The sequence below is a fragment of the Channa argus genome, chromosome 19, assembly GCF_033026475.1.
Source record: "Channa argus isolate prfri chromosome 19, Channa argus male v1.0, whole genome shotgun sequence".
NCBI classification, from domain to species: domain Eukaryota; kingdom Metazoa; phylum Chordata; class Actinopteri; order Anabantiformes; family Channidae; genus Channa; species Channa argus.
In genome coordinates, this window is record NC_090215.1 from 17,024,541 (window position 1) to 17,044,097 (window position 19,557).

General features: G+C 41.5%; 1 protein-coding gene across 3 annotated transcripts in view; it reads left to right on the forward strand.

Moving 5' to 3' along the window:
- The first annotated feature begins 343 nt into the window (after window positions 1–343).
- The window catches only part of cnksr2a (connector enhancer of kinase suppressor of Ras 2a), a 67,244-nt gene continuing 48,030 nt past the window's right edge, over window positions 344–19,557 (forward strand). For 2 of the 3 annotated variants that reach the window (XM_067486130.1, XM_067486128.1), the window contains exons 1-3: window positions 345–894; window positions 14,777–14,940; window positions 17,643–17,845. In XM_067486130.1, the coding sequence (XP_067342231.1) occupies window positions 831–894; window positions 14,777–14,940; window positions 17,643–17,845 (431 nt within the window). In that variant the 5' untranslated portion in view covers window positions 345–830. Of the gene's footprint in view, window positions 895–14,776; window positions 14,941–17,642; window positions 17,846–19,557 lie in introns of all 3 variants that reach the window. The other variant, XM_067486129.1, reaches the window with a different exon arrangement.

Genomic DNA, 19,557 nt, shown 5'->3' on the forward strand with positions numbered 1-19,557 from the left:
AGAGAAATGATCTTTGAGCTGGAGGAGGAGAGGTTGGCTGAGGATTCATTAAGTTTCTTCACACAGCAGCTGAAGCAGTACATGCCCCATGTTTTATGTCCCCAGAGGACCCCCCCCCCCACCACACACACACTTCATCTATCTCACACACGTGGCCTGGTTAAACATCTTGTGAGAATATCTTTCTGCCATATCTTCTTATATCTGCATGGTTATGTTGCTCCGGAGGGAAATGCACTGATGTAGTGCGCGGGAAGACACCCACGGGGCGCGTGCACGGTTTAATCATATCTGGGAGAGAGAGAGAGAGAGAGAGAGAGAGAGAGAGAGAGAGAGAGAGAGAGATGCTGCCGGGTGTTGAGTCCGGTGTAACTTGTCTATCCTACACTGCTGCTATCGGTAACTGAGCGACTGCGCACACACCTACACACACTCCTCTGTGTCACACACACACCAGACTGGCGCACTGGGAAGAAGGGAGGGAAGAGAGAGAGAGAGAGAGAGAGAGAGAGAGAGAGGCGACACATGTCAGATCGGATCGAGACGGGGAATGTACCGGATTCCGCTGCTCACACACCCGCGCTGTCCCGCACTCAGGGCTGCGGTGCGTTAACGGGACACGACAGCGGGCTGAGTCAGGGGCGGGAGGAGGACCGGACCGGGATAGTGTAAAAGGAGTCACCTGGCTGCGCAGGGAGGCAGCAGGGGAGGAACGCACGGAGGGAGGAGGGCGGCAGGGTCGGGGGGGGGGAGGTGTTCACCGCTGACAGAGCTTTGTTTTGGGTTTACACCGCCTGCACGCAACGGACAGTCAGCGCAAAGTTTCCTCGATGGCGTTGGTGATGGAGCCGGTGAGCAAATGGAGCACGAGCCAGGTGGTGGACTGGATGAAAGGTAGGCTACACACACACACACACACACACACACACACTCACACTCCCTAATGCGCATGATCAATTAATAGTCCATAATCTCATAAATCATTCACTTCGATGTACGTACTCCCCAAGAGAGTGATGATGACTGATGAACAATAAAGTAGGTGAGACAGAAGCTGTAAAGGTGTTATGGTGCGTGGGAGGTGTGTGTGTGTGTGTGTGTGTGTTCGTGTGCCCATGTATCACCCTGGCACCTGATGATCAGTGGTTGATGATGTAATGTGTCAGTGACAGGGGAAGACGGAGCAAAACTTCGTAGGTGACAGCAGGGGCGGCCTCAGAAACTTTTATTTGGGGGGGGGGGGCTAAGAATTAGACTCAAAGTGTACAAATCAATAAACAGCTAAAATATTTAACTCCAAATAACCCATGACAGATGATGACACAACAGCCCCCACAGGAACGGACATCCAGCCCCCACCTGTCCTACATGTACAGAATGAGAAACAACTGCTGCTGCTACTCGTTAGTCGTCTTTTGTCTCTTTGGACGTGTTTGTACAGTTTCCCATCACTTTGCAGTGGTGTAACTTTAGGTTCAATTTGTGTATCTTTGTATTCATTTTCTATGATTTTGGTATTTTGACAGCTTTGAGCCGACAACTGCCCGGGTTGGTAGTTCAATTCTCTGTGCCTTACGGGCACCATCATCAGGATCGACAAAGTGAGTGAAAGTGATCCAAAAAAGTGAATTGGACAACTTTACACTAAGCTGCCATACTATGACCAACGTTTTACCTCCATTGTGTTGCAATGTGTTGGACAGTTGTATATGCTCTCACATCTCACACCTGCACGGGCGGACTATAAGAAAATGGGCCCCTGGGCATAGACAAACAAAGAGCCCCCCACCTTTTTTATTCTGTCACTTTGTGCCTCCTTTGGGTAGTTTACGTCATTTAAGTTTTTTTTTTTTTCAGTTGTTTTGTGCTTTAAAACAAGAACTCAAATGGTAACTTCTGAGACTGTGACCTTTAGAGAATTCTTTGAGAATTCCATTCTGTAAACCATCCACAGACCTGATAGCATCAAATACATTATAAGTGTGACGCACAGCACTGTGTGGTTGCAGTGTATATAAATGTAAAAGAAACCTTTAAGGTGTCATTTGTTTGCACATCTGTTTGGGGAGGTAGTACACACTTCTGCCACAAGGGGGGCTTGTCACCCAAGTGAGGCCTGCAGTAGTGGCCTGCAGCTGGCCCTGTGCTTCAGTGTGGCCGAAGTGAGGGACGAAACGGACCACTGTCGCACGTCTCATAATATTACTGTTGTTTACAGGTCAGGAACTATACAAAAAAGCCACAGATGTGCATCTGGAATCATCTCTGAGAACAAGAGTGTATATTCCTTTCTGTTGGAAATATATTTTACTTGTTCGAAACATGATGTGGCCAGTATGCCCCAGTTAGTAAAAGCTAGGTTAGCTTAGCCCCCCATATGCCTGTTTTAGCATGTTTTTTAGAAAATTTCTTTCATTTTGTGGCTCCTGCTGTGTTAAAACTTGTTTAGTATATAATAAAAATGTGTTTTGTTTTTTCTGAGAGAAGTAGTTTAGGCACAAAAAGTGTGGTTTGAGAAGTACAGTTAAGGAGCATTTAAATGTCAATGTAGATCTGAGTAATGAAGTCGAAGTGAGGGAAGAAAACAGACTCATAATTTTACTGTTGTTTACAGGCACTATAAACAATATATATCTGCATACAGCCATCACATACGAGGTCTGTTACATAAGCTAACTGCAACAGTTTTGAATCTCTTTGTAGTAGTTATGTGGTCATATTCTTTCTCCTTTTTTGAGTTTTTTTACTTTGTGGTCACTTTATCTTTCAGTGGTCACAGTCATGGGATCTTCCGACAAAAATGCTAACTGTGAGATCCTTAAAAAGACACAAAGGAAAAACACATACACCAGTTTAAATTAGTAATTTCTTGAACGTGTAATTGAGTTTTGTTTATGAGAGAACTTGCGATACCTTGCAGCAATCAAACCAGATTATAACCATGCATAATTCAGCAGGCGGCTGATTAGCTCTGCAGCCTGTTAGAACATTGTAAAATGGTTTTACACATTAAAAAAGGAATAGCTTTTGCCGATATGTCATGCTTTCCAGATTCCACATTGCTGTCTGGTACTGTAACATAAACTGTACATTACCTGCATTTGAGATCTACTACAGTAAAGAACAGTCCATGAATCAGATTTATTATCTAGTCTAGTTTGAATTAACAGCACAGTTGCTTTGATGCCAAATTTGGACGTTCCATTAAAAAAGTAATACTGTATATGTCTAGTTTGGCAAGGTCATTCAGAACTTTGTGTGAAGGTCCATTGAGTTCGTTAAACTTATTTGGCCATAAACTCAGACCATTATTCTTGATTTGTTCCCATCTGTTGGCATTTTCTTAACCAAACTCAGAGTTGTATGGGAATTTATAAGATCAGGGGATGTTATTAGGTGCTAAAACTAAATGAGAGGTTGTGTGACGTGTTTCTCCAGCCAAAACCTTTAGTAAATGTTTAGAACCAAACACACCCAAGCTTTCAAAGTGGCTGTTAAATGTTTGTAGTTTGTTCCTCTGAGACAGCAGAGGCTGTTGTCAGCTTGGGTTCCCAGCAACTGTAGACCCTTTCACTGCAGGTTCAACTCAATTCAATTCAATGCAGATTGCATAAGATGTACGTGTCCTTCAATCACAACCCTTGAACTAAAGGCTAAATCCTAATTTATATTTATATATATACCCTTTGCTTTTGAGTGTCACCTCATTTTTTGAAGTGCAGTCATAAGGGGTAGTGGTGGATATATCTCTCTATGAAATGATCATCAGTGTCCTCACTGTGACGCACATGGTCACACTCACCCAGCCCTTAACAATTCCTGTTTCGCCTCCATTTCTAGTTGGCCCAGCCTGGCCTGCCCATAGACTCACCTGCATTGCATCAGCAAGATCGCAAACCCTCAGCCAGTCTTCAGTCAGGCTGTCCAAATTGCTAATACCTGTTCATGTTGATGATCTGTTACTGGACCTGTTTGTCCAATTTTGGACTTTTGGATATTACTCATGTGCTCAAGTTTTAGACCAACTTTGCCTTTTCTCTGTATCTTCTTTTTGTCTCCGCTCCTGTTGTTCTTTGGCCATATTGATATCATCCAATCTGAACATGCTCAAGTTTGACGAAATGCAATGATTTGCAAATGTCATCAACCCATATTTCATTCACAATAAAACATGAACAACATATCAGATGTTGAAACTTAGCTCTTCTGCTCTCCCCCCCTTGGCAGGTCTGGCCACAACATGATCTGCCTCCTACCCATGTGCAAGCCCCTGGTTCAAAGGGAGCCCCTTAGGGGGTGTGGTTCTGTTCTGTTCTCTGTTCAACTCATCCCCAAATGGATAATTAGATATGTTGTAATTTCATTTATTATTTTTATTTCATTTATTTTTACTCCTGTAGCTGGGTTTTTTCTTGCTTATTGATCAGTAGTTTGTATTTGTTTATTGTCTTGGTTTGGTGAATGTCCTTTCCTGTCTTTCTACTTTCACACGCAGAGCAGCTGTAACAAGACAACTCAATTTTATTATGGGTTCATAAAGGTCTTGAGTCTTTACCAATTAATGGAAAATATTTGCTTATTTTGAATTTGATGGCAGCAACACATCTCAAAAAAGGAATTGCTGCAAATTAAAAAACAAAACAAAATGAGGAGCATTTGACAACTAATTAGGTTAATTGAAAACAAATCAGTAACATGACCAGGTATAGAAGGAGCATTTAAGAGAGGCAGAGCCTCTCCAATGTAAAGATGGGCAGAGGTTCACCAATCTGTGACTTCGAACATCCCACCATGTACAGTATATATTATCATCAAAAGATTCAGAGAATCAGGAGGAATCTCTGCAGAATGGACAAGGCAGAAGGTCAAAACTGAATGTGCCTGATCTTTGGGTCCTCATGCGGCACTGCATTAAAAAGAGGCCTGATTCTCTACTGGACATCACTGCATGGGCTCAAGAACACTTCCAGAAATCACTGTCTGTGAACACAGTTTGCTGTGCAGTCCACAAATTTAAGTTAAAGCTGTGTCATGCAAAGAAGAAACCATATGTTACCACGATCCAGAAACGCCGCCGTGTTCTCTGGGTCAGAGCTCATTTAAAATGGTCTTAGGCAAAATGGAAAAACTATTTGGTGGTCAGATCAATCAAAATTTTAAATGTTTTTGGAAAACATAAACGTTGTGTCCTGTGGACTAAAGAGGAAAGGGGACATCTAGCTTGTTATCAGCAGACAGATCAAAGACCTTCATCTCTGATGGTCTGGGGGTGCATTAGTGCCTATAGGGTGGGTGGCTTACACATCTGGAAAGACATCATCAATGCTGAAAAGTTCCTAGAGGTTTTAGAACAACATATGCTCCCATCCAGACAATGTTTCTTTCAGGAAAGGATTTGCATATTTCAGTAAGACAATGCTGAACCACATACTGCATCCATCACAACAGGATGGCTCCACAGGAGAAGAGTCAGGGTGCTGAACAGGCCTGCCTGCAATCCAGATGTTTCAAACAATAGAAAACATTTGATGCATTATAAAACAAAAAAATCCAGCTCTAAAGGCCCAGGAGTGTTGAGCAGCTAAAATCCTGCACCAAACAAGAACAACATTCCTCTCCTTAAACTCCACCAACTGGTCTCCTCAGTTCCCAGACATTTACAGACAGTTGTTAAAAGAAGAGGGGAGGCTCCCCAATGGTAAACATCACCCTGTTCCAACTTTCTTGAATGTGTTGCTGCCATCAAATTCAAAATGAGCTAATATTTTCCATGAAATGGTAAAAAGTCTCAGTTTCAACATCTGATATGTTATTTATCTTCTATTGTGAATAAAATATAGGTTGATGAGATTTGCAAATCATTGTATTCTGATTTTATTTCCATTTTACACATCGTCAACTTTTTGAGTTGGTGTTGTAATTGTTGACAATTGAATTGACTAATAATCACTAACATACGAGACTTTCAAATTTGGACCTTTTCTGATCATCAGGCCGTGGCAAACGTGCATCATCGTACATATGTTTTATTTATTTTTTGACTTGAATAAATATGACCAATTCACCTATAATACTGTCAGTCATTGGTTTTTGTAAATGCCACAACACTGCACCAAGATGCATCATCGCTTAATGTTTCATACGTGGCCCCAACCAAAGTCCCGCCCTCAACATAAACTGGAGGAAAATGACTAATAATTACTAATACTAGCAATAAATGTCACTCATAATGCCTGTTTAATGAACGCATAAAAAGAGGGTCAGGGAACGTGTTGGCTCACATGCTTCGTTAAAATGCTAATGAAATCGTGACCAACATTTGTTTACATGATGTACTGTGTCAGTTTCTCTGAGTCTCATCATTGGATAGGTTATTGGCTGGTCATGTGCATATGGCATGTGTTTGTGTGTGTGTGTGTGTGTGTGCAGTTAATGTGTGGGTGGATGGTAAGTTGGTCTCAGACCGTCTGTGCAGAACAGCTGACAGACATACACCCACTCTGAACAGAAGGCTCCACCCAGGTCCTTGGACATTTGATTGCACACATACATAACACCGACACAGACGCCCATACATACACACACATACACACAAAGCACGTGCCATACCTTAGTGTGGTATTCGGTTCATGCTGGGTCTCCTGGGTGTGTTCGTGGTGACAGAGGGAAACATGATACGCAACACTGTATCTGTGTACAATAATGTAGAGATCGCATGTGCCACAGACGTTTGGGGCCAAAAGGTCTAGCCATTGTTGACTTGGCAACAACTCTGCACTGGCACCGTTGAGGCTGAAACAGTATGGGAGTGGTGCACTTCAATAGTAATATGAGAACTTACTGTACATTTCTGGGAAAGCAGAGAGTTTTTGCCCTATGTTCTGCTTTCATCTGCTCACTGAGAAGACTGGGCAGAATTTAACCTTATTTCCATTGCACGAGTTGGATGGCTAGATGTGACAATTTGCAGTGAAACAGCCGTGACAGCATTGCGAGTGCGTCTGATGACACCGTTTGCCACAGCAGGAAGCTGCCTGGGTGATATTCGCAGCTTTTAGGGGGGGCTGATCTTTTTCAATTTTATTTACTCTTAGAGGAGACACGACGAAACTCACGAGAATTTCAATAACCTAAAACATCCACCAGTTTGTACCAGAAGAGCCAGGCTCGGTATTTGTTGGTTCAATTCTGTGTACCGAGCGAACATGTGGTGCTTGGGGAAATAACGTTTTTGAAGTCCTTTCGGTCACTTTGAGGGCAAAACCACCAGGCAGGCCTGGAAAAGTCACTTCAGCATGATATCCAGGTAGCAACTACTCTGTACCACAGCTGGAGGCAGAAGGCAATGCTGAATTAAGTGTTTGGCCTCTGGCAGCAGCGAGATGCTGGCTCCACATGCATCATCTCTTCTCCAGAATAAGTCCCTTTATTTCAGGAGACATGGTTTCAATCTTTTATTCTGAGGCTTTTAAAATCTACAAATATATTGGTGTAACTTTGGGAGATGGCGATTCATTATGCGTGTAGAGGCCTTTAATATCTGTATCTGGTTTTTGATTGGCAGGAGAGAATTGGCAGTAAACTCACTTACTGCTCTCTCTAGATCCCAGACTCGCACCACGTTGGATTTTCAGAGCTCTTGTTTACATAAGAACTAATCTTTTTTTTTTTTTTTTTTCCAGACAGCTCTGCTGTGGCTGTGGTGTTTTTAAAACGTATCGCTTCATTTTTTTATCCCCTAAATCTTCTGAAATTAACTGAGCTGAATGCTGTAAACACACTATTTAAAATTATATTTTACCTTCAAAAGGTAATTTGAGTTTTATTAACACTCAATCTTTGGCTCTTGGTGTGGGTCAAATATTTCCAGTTGTAAATACTAGATGGCAACAGAAACATACAGTAAAGGCACCTACACTAGATATAATCCTTCCTGAAGGTGAGTGATGTTTTTATGGAGAAATCCATTTTTCTGAGGAAAAACATAACTCGAGTTTAAGCATTGCCTGAAGCAAAGTTGCACTCCTCCTCCTTTAGTTTCCTCTTCTACAAATTTTTCATGCGTGAGGCCTGTGATTTTGGGTTTGTGTTCATAGCCTGCCCGATTATATTGGCAAAAAGGTGACGTGACAGTAATACAGACAGTTTGGTAGATGAAGTTTCAGAAATGTTATTAAACCCAGAAAGGTACAAAAGCAATGCAAAATCTGCCCAGATATTACCAGGATTTAAACTAGCAACCTTCTGGTTATAAACTCCTTCCTAATAGCTGTCAAGCTTCTATAACATCCTACATTTACAAATCCCAGGGATGGGGACTGAACACTTTGGAGTTCCTGTAACAGATGACACATAACCCAACAGGGAGAGCTAGATCTTTTTTATAGGACTCATGAACATCCCAGAAGTCACTGCAGAATCTAGTTTTATTAGATGTGCGTATGTATATGTGTGTGTGTGACAGAGAGAAAGGGGGAGTTTGTGGGAGTTTGGCTCGCCTGCTGTTGTGAAAAGTGTGCCCCTGTGGGAGTAAAGTGTGTGACTCAGATATGAATCACGCTTTTTCTGTACCAGTCACACACATGCACACACATGAACTGTATCGTACATACAGAAGCGTGAGTGTTTCATTGTACAGAGACACCGTTACACAACAAACCCACATAGACATTTACACTCAGCTAGTGATGGCTGATAGTTCCTGATCTGATCTGAAAAATGACAAATTCAATTCTAAACAATCAAGGGGCAGCACGGTGGAGGAGCGGTTAGCACTCGGTCCTCGCTTGTCCTATTGCTGGTAACTTTACTAAGCTACTAGCACTCGGTCCTCGGTTGGAACCCACGGCCAGAAGCTTAGTAGCTTAGTAAAGGGCGTCAGTCCCCGACGCAAAGGGGTTTACCTTAAGCGTCAGGATGTAACGCAGGAGGTCTCGACAAAGTGGCACTTCTTAAAGCCTCGGGGATGAGAACGAGTTCTATATGTACTTATTGTTTGTCCCAGGTCAATTTTTCCAACTTTTCGCTGACAACGAGTGAGCCAATCATATTAAAATATTTTTTCTCGACAAGATTGGAAATGTTTTATCACACAGACTGGTCACCATCTACTGTGGGTTAATTGTCTCAGCCAACATTTGATTACACTGCTGTCAAATGTACACTGGGCGCCTGTAACATAAACACACTAGACCTTATTGAAGTGCAATATCTTACTGTAGACGTGTGATAAGCTACTGTTTCGGGTCGATTTGCTCCCTGAAATTGCTCATCTGCTTCTTCGAATGTGCTGTCAGAAACACTAAGCACTCTTGAAACTGTCGCTCAGACATCCTGATGAAGGTCCAATGTGACTTCTGCAGTAGTGGAATTCTCAGGGACCCAGTCTATTCCTTTGTGTCCACTACGGTGGACATTGGTTTCTGATTTGTATCTTTTGACTCATTTGAGCTACCCGACCAAGTCCTGATGTGCGTTACAGAGGACATCCTGGCCTTTCCCTGTGGGGAACTTTGTTTTCTGGTCTGTGGAAGTACACTGAAAGCTATGTAGCAGTCATCATGCTACACAGCACTGTTTCAGTTTCAGTTTCAATCTGTGGAGGTGTGCATTCGCTTGCTGATGTAACTTAAAATTTGAGTCATCAGTATTCAGGGCATTCACGCTCTCCCTCACTGCCAGTGATAAGCGATGCTGATTATCGGTGAACTTCTGCCACGCAGTGTATCGCTCCCCTTCTGCTCTGCTTCCCTCTGCCGCTCTCAGCAATAGTAACACTCTGCCTGTGAGAGCCAACATTGTTTTAATCCGCTTCACGTCTTTTAAGAATCAGCCACCATTAACACTCATTAAAACACAAGTCTCGCTCTTAGTGGAAAAAACAGTGCACAGGTGCCTCACTTGAGTAGAAAGAGCGATACCAAAATGCAAGTGTGTGTTGCACCTATATGGGATTTGGCAAACACCTTTATATCTCCTCCAAGAGCTGCAGCTGCAGGGATTTGCTCCGTCAGCCACAAGAGCATTAGTGGGGATTTTTATGTTGCCGGAAAGTTGGAGACACACCACTGTCAATTCTCGTTGGTTTTAGCGCCAAACAAAATCCTTAATTGGAAGCAAGGGAGCTAGTTTATGTCATTTAAAGCAGCCTCAAACCAAACATTGCCGCATCGTTTTGCCCACATATTGCACGTTATTACCACATCACAATCTGATCATGTACAAGTATACAGGTATTAGGGTTTACAGTACTCTTGCAGAGAAAAGCTCCATTTAGAGTTATCTGTGGGATTATTGAGTTATTACCATGTAATCCACAGGTCATTCCTTTCATCTGTGGCTCTAGAGAAGGTCATCCATGCTTTTATCTCCTCCAGACTAGACTCCTGCAATGCTCTTTATTCTGCTATCAGCAGGTGAAACATTCAAAGGCTGCAGCTGACACAAAACGCTGCTGCCAAGCTTTTAACACACTCTAAGAGAAGCGACCACATCACACCAATTCTCACTGCCCTTCGCTGGGTACCTGCGAGTTCCAGAATTGATTTTAAGTGTTGATTGATTTTCTATGTGTTTTTAAAGTGCTAAATGGCCAGGCTCCTGCTTACATCTGGCATCTTAATTCACAATGAGGCTCATTTTCTGAGAAGCCTTTTAATGGATTTTTAAAAGCTCACTTTCTTAACTCAGACGTTTATTGTAATTGTTTTAATTTGTCATTCATGTTAGGCTTTGCATGTCCAGCACCCCTACGACCCTTAACACTGTAAAGTGGTAAAGGTAAGGGATGGATGGTCGACATTGCTTTTTATGTCAATACTTTTGTTTGCTGAATACAGACACTATAGAGTGTTAATTAACTCTGGGGGGAAAACTCTGGGTTGTCATCCCACAGCATCAGATAATGATTCTTCCTAATTGTGCCCCTTCGTACATCCTTTAGCATATCATATTGACACCACAGGTTTCCTTTGGCGTTTACTATTGGACGGTCCAGAAGCGTCACCTTTTTACGCTGCAGGAACGACTTTATGCAAACAACAAAAACTGCGTTAGGGTTCGGCACAAAAACTTAAGGTTAAGGTTAAGTTGCAACAAATAGGGACAAATAGAGAGTTTTTCGCTTCATTTTCTGCGTCATTGGTTTAGGCGTCTAATATCAAAGCATCTGGGCTTCGGTTGTACTACACCAAAAGCTCAGAGCGTCGATCCCGGATGCAAACGGGTGGCGCTTTTTGATGCCTCGGGAATGAGAACAGACTGGAAATACACAACCAAAAAGTTAATTTGGAGACACTGGAAGCTTTAAGAAAAAAACATAGGCAAACTAAACAACGTCATCAATGTGACAACATAGATGCAACATTTAGAGAAAACACACAACAACTGTCGCATAGACAAACTGAAACGTCTGTAGTGAATGTGTATCACTGAAAAATGATAGACATTTACATATATAAATGTATAATCAGTTGCTCTTGTTTGCATTGTCGTTTGTGCTCCTTACAGCGTGTTTCTATATTTGGTTTTTACTAAAAGCTCCAGCTGTGATGTCAAGATGAAGATGAAGATGTAATTTTTAATAACTTGTTTGTGTTTGTTTGTTTGTTTGCACATAGGAACAATGAGTTACAGCATCAGTGACTGAGCTTTAAATGTGCTGCTAGTCAGATTTCAGAACTTTTGACAGTGTCAGTTTGTTTCCGTGTTCTCCCAGTTTTTAAGCTAATTACCTCTTGAGAATTTTTGCGTCTAATTCACCTAAGGACCAAATAAACAGAATGTGTGTGTGGGACTAGAGGTTTCAAGTAATGGAAGTAATGTACATCAAAGTATCTAAAAATTGAGTACTTACACTTCGATTCCACCATTAATTTTTGCATTAAAATTTCGACATGCACCACACAAGTGAATCTGACCTCTCAGCACAGATTTTGCTTGCCGGTTTTTCCAAACCTTAACTAACCTTAATGTTAACTAATATTAAAGCTTGAGGCCACGCAAACAAATCACATCTTTAATGTCTTTGTTCTTATCGAGTCCTTTCACATTTGTTGTTGCTGAAGCTGTGAGCTGAGATATTGCATCGACTTGCAGTCTTTGGGGGTCCACAGTGCAGAATCAATTTGTTAAGTTTCCTTTGCAAAATGAGATAATGGTGAAAACACGATGCCTAATCTAAAAAAAAATGGATTGCTGCTATGTGATTTTAAGACCATAAAAGCTTTATTTATGTTTGAAACGATAAAAAAATGATTGGATTTATGCTTCTTCATCATCTTTTTTTTAACATTGCAGTAAACACATTTAGACTTTGGATGAGGGAGGGGAGGAAGAATGGGTGGGTGCAGAGGCCAACAAATGCTGTTAGCTCAGTAGTGATGAGAGATGGAATTTGTGTGTGTGTGTGTCTGTAATAGTTTGCATGTAATTTAGCAGCTGGCTTCTGATTTTTTTCCTCTCTTTCCATTTCGCCTTTTTTCTTTTAATCTCTTTCTCTTCCTCCGCTCTCTCCCCATCCTGCTTTTTCTCCCCATCTTTGTTAGTGTGGTTATGATAGATGAGTGTATTATAAAGCGGGGACTTGAAGCGGGGGAAATCAATGCTCATTCCTCAGAGGTGTGTGTGTGTGTGTGTGTGTGTGTCTGTGTGTGTGTGTGTGTTTGCCAGTTGGCTGTTTGTTAAGCGGTCAGAAGCTGGATACATTCATTGTTTAGGGAGCCAGGGTCTGCAGCTGAGCCGCTCTGTCTTGATCTGCTTTCCTTTGACTCAGCAAATACGTTTTGGCCAGACAAACACACACACAAAGCGCACACCCACCCACCCAGTTGCACGCTCATACACTGGCAGATCAGGAGAAGCACATAACTCGCAACACAGACATTACACAATCCAACAGAGAGTAAAGCCTTACCTGGATGGCTGCCTGATTGCCCATCCATTACCTTTTGTTCCAGTCTCTCGACTCTTGTTTCAGGCAAAGGGTTTGTTTTGAGTCCTTCGAAGACTCTTAGCTGGACATTAACCCATAAATAGTGCTGATGGGACCACTTTGTTTGAGGAATTGTGATAAAACTTAACTTAATACCATTTATCTGCTGTAGTTTTGGTTACATAAGGTGCAAATACATTTCTAGCCTCAAAGTTAACATATAACAATATTATAATGTTCAGAGGAGGCGTAAAGGATTACACAAGTGGTTCTGCACTAAAAATGATACATATTTAAAGTCATATGGGTTGTTTCTCCCTCACTTGTTTTGTGATACAGGTCTGAAAGTCACACAAATAGCTCTTAAATGAATAGGAACAAAATGTTCTCTTCTTCCTCGTTTTCTCGGAGGAAAAAAGACATTTAAAGAAAGTTGTGGCCTTTAGGAGTCTCTTTAAAAAAACTGCATTTCATACTTCTGCTTTATGCTTATGTGGTTTTGTAACAGCAGCGCGCTGTAATCTACAAACCAGCAAACAAGCTGAAATATCTGGAAAAACAAAACACAGCAGCTGTTGTATTATCGTGGAAAAAAAAAAAAAAACTGGAAAAAGCAACAGAAAAACTTTGTCTAACATCTTCTTGTGCAGACTAAAAGAAATCCATCCTCCCTATAGGCAGACTTTGAAGAAAGAAACTGCCAGTTATGATATGGCTGATTAGTGCTTCTAGAGTGAGGCCAAAACCTACAGTTTAATTTTAAAGTAGAGACATGTCCGGTTATCGATTATTGGACAAATGTGTTGAAGAGCGTATGAGCTGTGGACGGCCATGAAGAGAGGATTGTGTGGGGGACAAAAGTCTCTTCCACCCTGTAAAGCCCACTTATTTTCTCCTAATTACTGTAAAAACAAATATGATTACTGGGCATTTATAAGAATCCTCAAGTGACGGTCACATTATAACAGTTCAACCTGAGTACAGCAGAAAATCCATCCAACCTTTAGTGAACACTGCAGTAAATTTCTACATTAATCATATTGTCGATAGTCCCCATACAAATAAAAAGGTGACCATCACATTCAGACCTCCGGGCAAATTCAGAGTCACCAATTAACCTAACATGGATGTCTTAGGACTGTGGGAGGAAACTGGAGGACCGGAGGAAACCCATGCAAGCACGAGGAGAACATGCAGACTTTCCCCACAGCAAGGAGTCGGCAGCACAAGCAATTTATGAGATTTTTTTATCTTGATATATTTAATGTTATTATATTTTATCAGCTCTAGTTTTGGGACATTTTGTGCCTGTTTTTAGAAACATCTACTTTTGGTTCTTTTTTTTGTCTCTAAGCCCTTGTTTGTAATTTTATTGTGGTTGTTGGGCAACTCCGCAGTCACACTTCGTCGGAAGGCTATGGCTCATGGGCCCCCTGACCTCTCAGGCTCCTGTGCCTCGTAGGCCCATTCACTAATCCACCCATGGGCTTCATTCTCTGGAGATAGTATTTACAAAATTGTGTGGCAATGCATCAAACAGCTGAGACAGTGTGGACAGCAGTAGAGGACCAATTTTGTCTAAGCAGGGTTACAGTTCTTCGAATTTAAGCTTAATGGGTTAAATGTTAACAGGAAATGACTTGATGATGTTATTTTGATTGTATTTCATAAACCATGTGATTTGGTAAAAGAAATATGTTCGCTCACAACAAACACTTACCAGGTTTTGTTTCCCAGTGCCTCTGACAAAGAACTCAATTTATTTTTCTTGTGGTCGTGATCTAGTTTCGGAACAAAAGCGAGTGTATTTGTCATGACTAACCCTAATGTGTTTGTTTGTTTCAGGTCTGGACGACTGCTTGCAGCAGTATGTGTGTGTGTTTGAGCGCGGAGGTGTGTGTGGGGAGAGGCTGCTGAGGATTAGCCACGCCGAGCTTGAAGAACTGGGAGTTTCTCGCATTGGACACCAGGAACTCATTCTGGAGGCTGTCGACTTGCTCTGCGCTCTGGTGAGTGTTGGTGTGTGTGTGCAGCTTTAATGTGGGCTGTTCTGCCTGAATGCATAATAGATTGCAGGAAGTAAATTGTGAGTCCCAATTGTCACAGAAGCCTCATTTCCAAAGTTACAGACATTGAAATGGCTGTAAACATTCCCTTGAAACTGCGGTGTAAGAAGTGTGAACTGTGGGGAATCGCACCTGAAATCCCTTAAAGGATTAAGCAATAGTCAGGTGGCCACTGAATCAGGTTTTGTTGGCTGATTAGGAAGAGATCCTTTCTTAATCTTTTGTTAAGTGACTGGGGAAACAAACGTGCAGCCCTTGTTTTGGGCAAAAAATGACCCAATGAGAAAATGGGTCCCTGGGCTACAGAAGGGACGGGGGAAGCCCCCCGTCCCTTCTGTAGCAAATAGGACTACAAAAAAGGCTGTGGTCTCATTTTTGGTCCTTTTAGTGACTTTGTGTGCTTTTAGTAAGTGTCCAAATAATTTAGATCATTTTAGACCCTTTTTGTAATCATTTTATTATCAGCCTATTGATGCCCCCCCCGACCTCTTAGGCCTCTGGGCCTGTGAACTGTAGACCCATTTAATAACCCACCCATGCTTGAAGGCTTTAACAGCATTTTTAAATTCTCTTCATGTGCTTCCCAGATAATGTTTTCTTCAAATAAATGATGGGATTTTGTACTGAAATGTTTGTATCTTTGGAAATTCCATTGATTTGTTAAACTCAGACTGGTGAAGCCTCATTAGCTTCGGCTAAACCTTTGAAAAATGTATCACACATTTGTACTAAGATTTGTATGTTTCTGGGAATGAAGTGAAAAATGAGATTTGTTTTCTCTTTCAAAACTATGAAATTAAAGTAACAAGAGACTGTGTAAATGGAAAAACTTCCAAGTGAAAACCTAAATGACAAACATGTTAACTGTAACTTTGTGGGTCACACCAGAATCCCAAACATATCTAAATTATATACGTACACACCTGGGTAGGTAAAAGAGACAACAAATATCATGTCTTGTTTAAAGCACTTCCCCAAATATAGAATAAATTGACTAGTTAAGTTGGTAAATTGATGTGTAAACTTGGTGTCGTCTTGAAGAGGTTGTTAAAGTGATTTTTTCAGGAGGTAGAGCGGCCGTCCACCAGTCTCACAGTTGTTGGTTCGATCCCCGGCTCCTCCGGGCGCCTGTTGATGTGTCCTTAAGCAAGACACTGAACCCCAACTTAGATGCTCCCGACTGCATAGCAGCTCCCCCATCGGTGTGTGATTGCAAATGGGTGAATGAGAACCCATAGGTGGAACAGGGCTATATAAGCACAGAACATTTATGTTGAGTGGTGTTTTGCTGTTATTCCCTTTTTACAGTGCATCAACAGCGCGTAACCTTTTCCACATTGTGTTATGTTACAGCCTTATTCCAAAATGGATCATATTCATTATTTTTTCATATTCATTAATGAAAAAAATCACATGTATTCATGGCCTTTACCATGACACTCCAAATTTCTGCGGCATTGAAGGTCCCGATGAGCACATATTCAGCACCATCATCTGTAAAAGGAAGTAGTTTGGAAGCACCAGGGCTTTTCCTTCAGCGGGGCGCCCAGCCAAACCTCCCTTAGTCAGGGAGGTGGCCAAGAACCCGATGGTGACTTTAAAAGCACTTCTGTTTGGAGAGAGGAGAACCTTCCAGAACAGCACTCTGCACACCAATCAGGCCTGTATAGTAGAGTGGCCAGACAAAAACCCTTCTTCAGTACTAGGCACATGACAGCCCACATAAAGGAGGGCTTAAACAGTAAACAATACATTCTCTGGTCGGATGAAACTAAGATTGAACTCTCTGACCTGAATGCCAAGTGTCATGTGTGGAGGAAACCAGGCACCGCTGGCCAATACCATCCCTACAGTAAAGCATGGGCTTGGCAGCATCATGCTGTGGGGATTTTTTTCAGCGGCAGGAACTGGGAGACTAGGCAGGATCGAGAGAAAGATGAATGCAGCAATGTACAGAAACATCCTTCATGAAAATCTGTTGCAAAGCTTTCCGGACCTCAAACTGGGGCTACGGCGCATCTTTCAACAGGTCAGTGACCCTAAGCACATAGCCAAGATAACAAAGGAGTAGCTATGGGACAACTCTGTGAATGTCCTTGAGTTGCCCAGTCAAAGCCCAGACTTGAACCTGACTGAACATCTCTGGAGAGAACTGAAAATCGCTGCGCACCTATGCTCCCCATCCAACCTAAAGGAGCTTGAGAGCCACTGCAAAGAAGAATTCCTTACAGCCGTATCCATTTTGGAATAAGGCTGTAACATACCAAAATGTGAAAGTTAAGCGCTGTGAACACTGTCTGGATGCACTGTTTACATACAGTATATTGTGTGGTTTGGTGTCAAGAAGTCTGAATCTGGCAAAACTGATCTAAGATTTTACATACCTCATATAGATTTAGGCATAAATGACTCATTAAAAGTATTATCAATACAGCACAAAAAGAAATAGAAGCCCATCATTACATAAAATAATAATAAAAATGTATTAAAAGTAAGAATTGTAACAGCAGAATTGTTAAATATGTTGTTAAGTGCACGTTAGGAAAAACCTGGTAAAAATTTTGACAAATGAGACAGTAACTTCACTTTCAGTTCACCTTCTGAAGGATTAACTAATCTGTGGTTATGTCGGTTTGGATGTTCAGAATTCAGGTCTGGAGACAGAAAGTGTCAGAACTCTGGCTCACAAACTCGGGGCCTCGGCCAAGAACCTGCAGAACTTCATTTCTAGCCGCCGCCGAAGCAGCCAATCGGAGAGCAGAACCTCACGGCGGCTACCTAACGACCTGCTGACTTCGGTGGTGGACCTCATCACTGCCGCCAAAAGCCTGCTTGCCTGGCTGGACAGGTAATATATTTAAAGTAACTCTCCCTTTGTTTTTCATCTTAAAACTGCCGTCACATTGATAAAAATATTTTCATGTATTAGCATTGTATTAGGGCATAGATAGTTTAAACTATGCAGAATGGTGCCATCCTGTAGTCTGATATGCAGATTCAGAGCATCTGTTATTAGCACTGTCAGAAATTAGGATACAAGTAGATTCCAAGATGCAATCGTAGTATTGCTGGGTTTTGGGGGAAAAAAAAGAGCTTGTCCCGAACTTTTTGCATCTACATACCTGACATTTATGCAGTTGTTGTTCTTTTTTTTCTGTCATGATATCAAAATTAACCTCAAGTGTTGCTGTGGCTTTTGGTTATGTTTAGGAAATGAGGAGCTTAATGAAGAATAGCTATTGTGGGTCATGGATGGTTAGGCCCGAGTCTGCCACCTTACGGCCAAACTTTTAAATCGTGCAGACATACACAAACAACACTGCCGTTAGAAAGCAAGTACATCAGGGCTTCTTAAATGACCAGCGTAAAACGGCAACTTGTATTTTTTGGGCACAATCAAATGAGAACTCAGTTACACAAATGTTAGGAGGTGCTTTGTTTAGATGTACTGTTTCTTCCAGTTAGATCCAATTAAACCGGAAGAAGAGGACACAGTCAAATCTTAGATGATAAAAATCTTTATGTTTTGTTTTATGGAATAAGTTGAGGAATGTTACAGTTTCCTCATGATTCCACCTCAGACCTTTTTTCTTTTGCCACATTTTGCAAATTTAGTCCCAAATCTAAAGTTTGAGTCAAGTCTCATGAGGACAAGTCTTAAGTCTCATGTTACAGCACATGCAACTTAACTGTGACTCAAATCCATAACTCTACTTTGTATTAGATGTACCTCAGGACAGGACTTTTGTGTTTGATACAATTAATATTTTCCTTAGTGACTCAGAACCAGATTTTACTTTTATCCAGCTACTGAATAGGGGTTATGAACATACATCAACCTCATTTGAATGGCTAGTAGGGGCCAACTGTACCTACTTTGTTATGACGTTGCTATCACCTCATGTTCATTATGTTGATCCTAAGCTGTAGCAGGGGCACGATGGCAGTTTTGCCAACATAAAAAAGAAAAAAAAAATCTTAATTGAACAAAAATTGTTACCCACATGCATCAAAGAAATAAACATTTTCTCGTTCATTTCGGATCTAATTTTCAGATCATTCCAATGACACATTATTTAAAGAAAACAGAAACACAAATGATAGTCATTGTGCGCTTTATTTATTCAAGTGCATGGCTCAGTTTGACATTATGGACAGTTTTGTGATATTTTAAAAACCGAACAAGTAAACACTTGATCATGCGTTGCATCTCTTCTGTATATAATACTGAATATGTAAACAAGAAAAAGAGTATGAATGATCCTCTGTTGAAATCTTGCATCTGCAAACGGTTGAAAGTCAGACCTTTTATCCTCTCACATTTAATTTGCTCTCTCCCTCGCTCTCTTCTTTTGTCTGTCACTTCATGTGTTCGTGATTCAACACGATCTCCAGCACACAACACACATATCAGATACAGAACTAAAGGTCTTTGACACTGGTTCTTGAAAATGCCAGGCACCCACATCTGTCCTTGGGCCATCGAGACACACACACACACACGCATGCACCGGCACACAAACATTAAATGCATAGAGCCATAACCACCCACGCACTCAA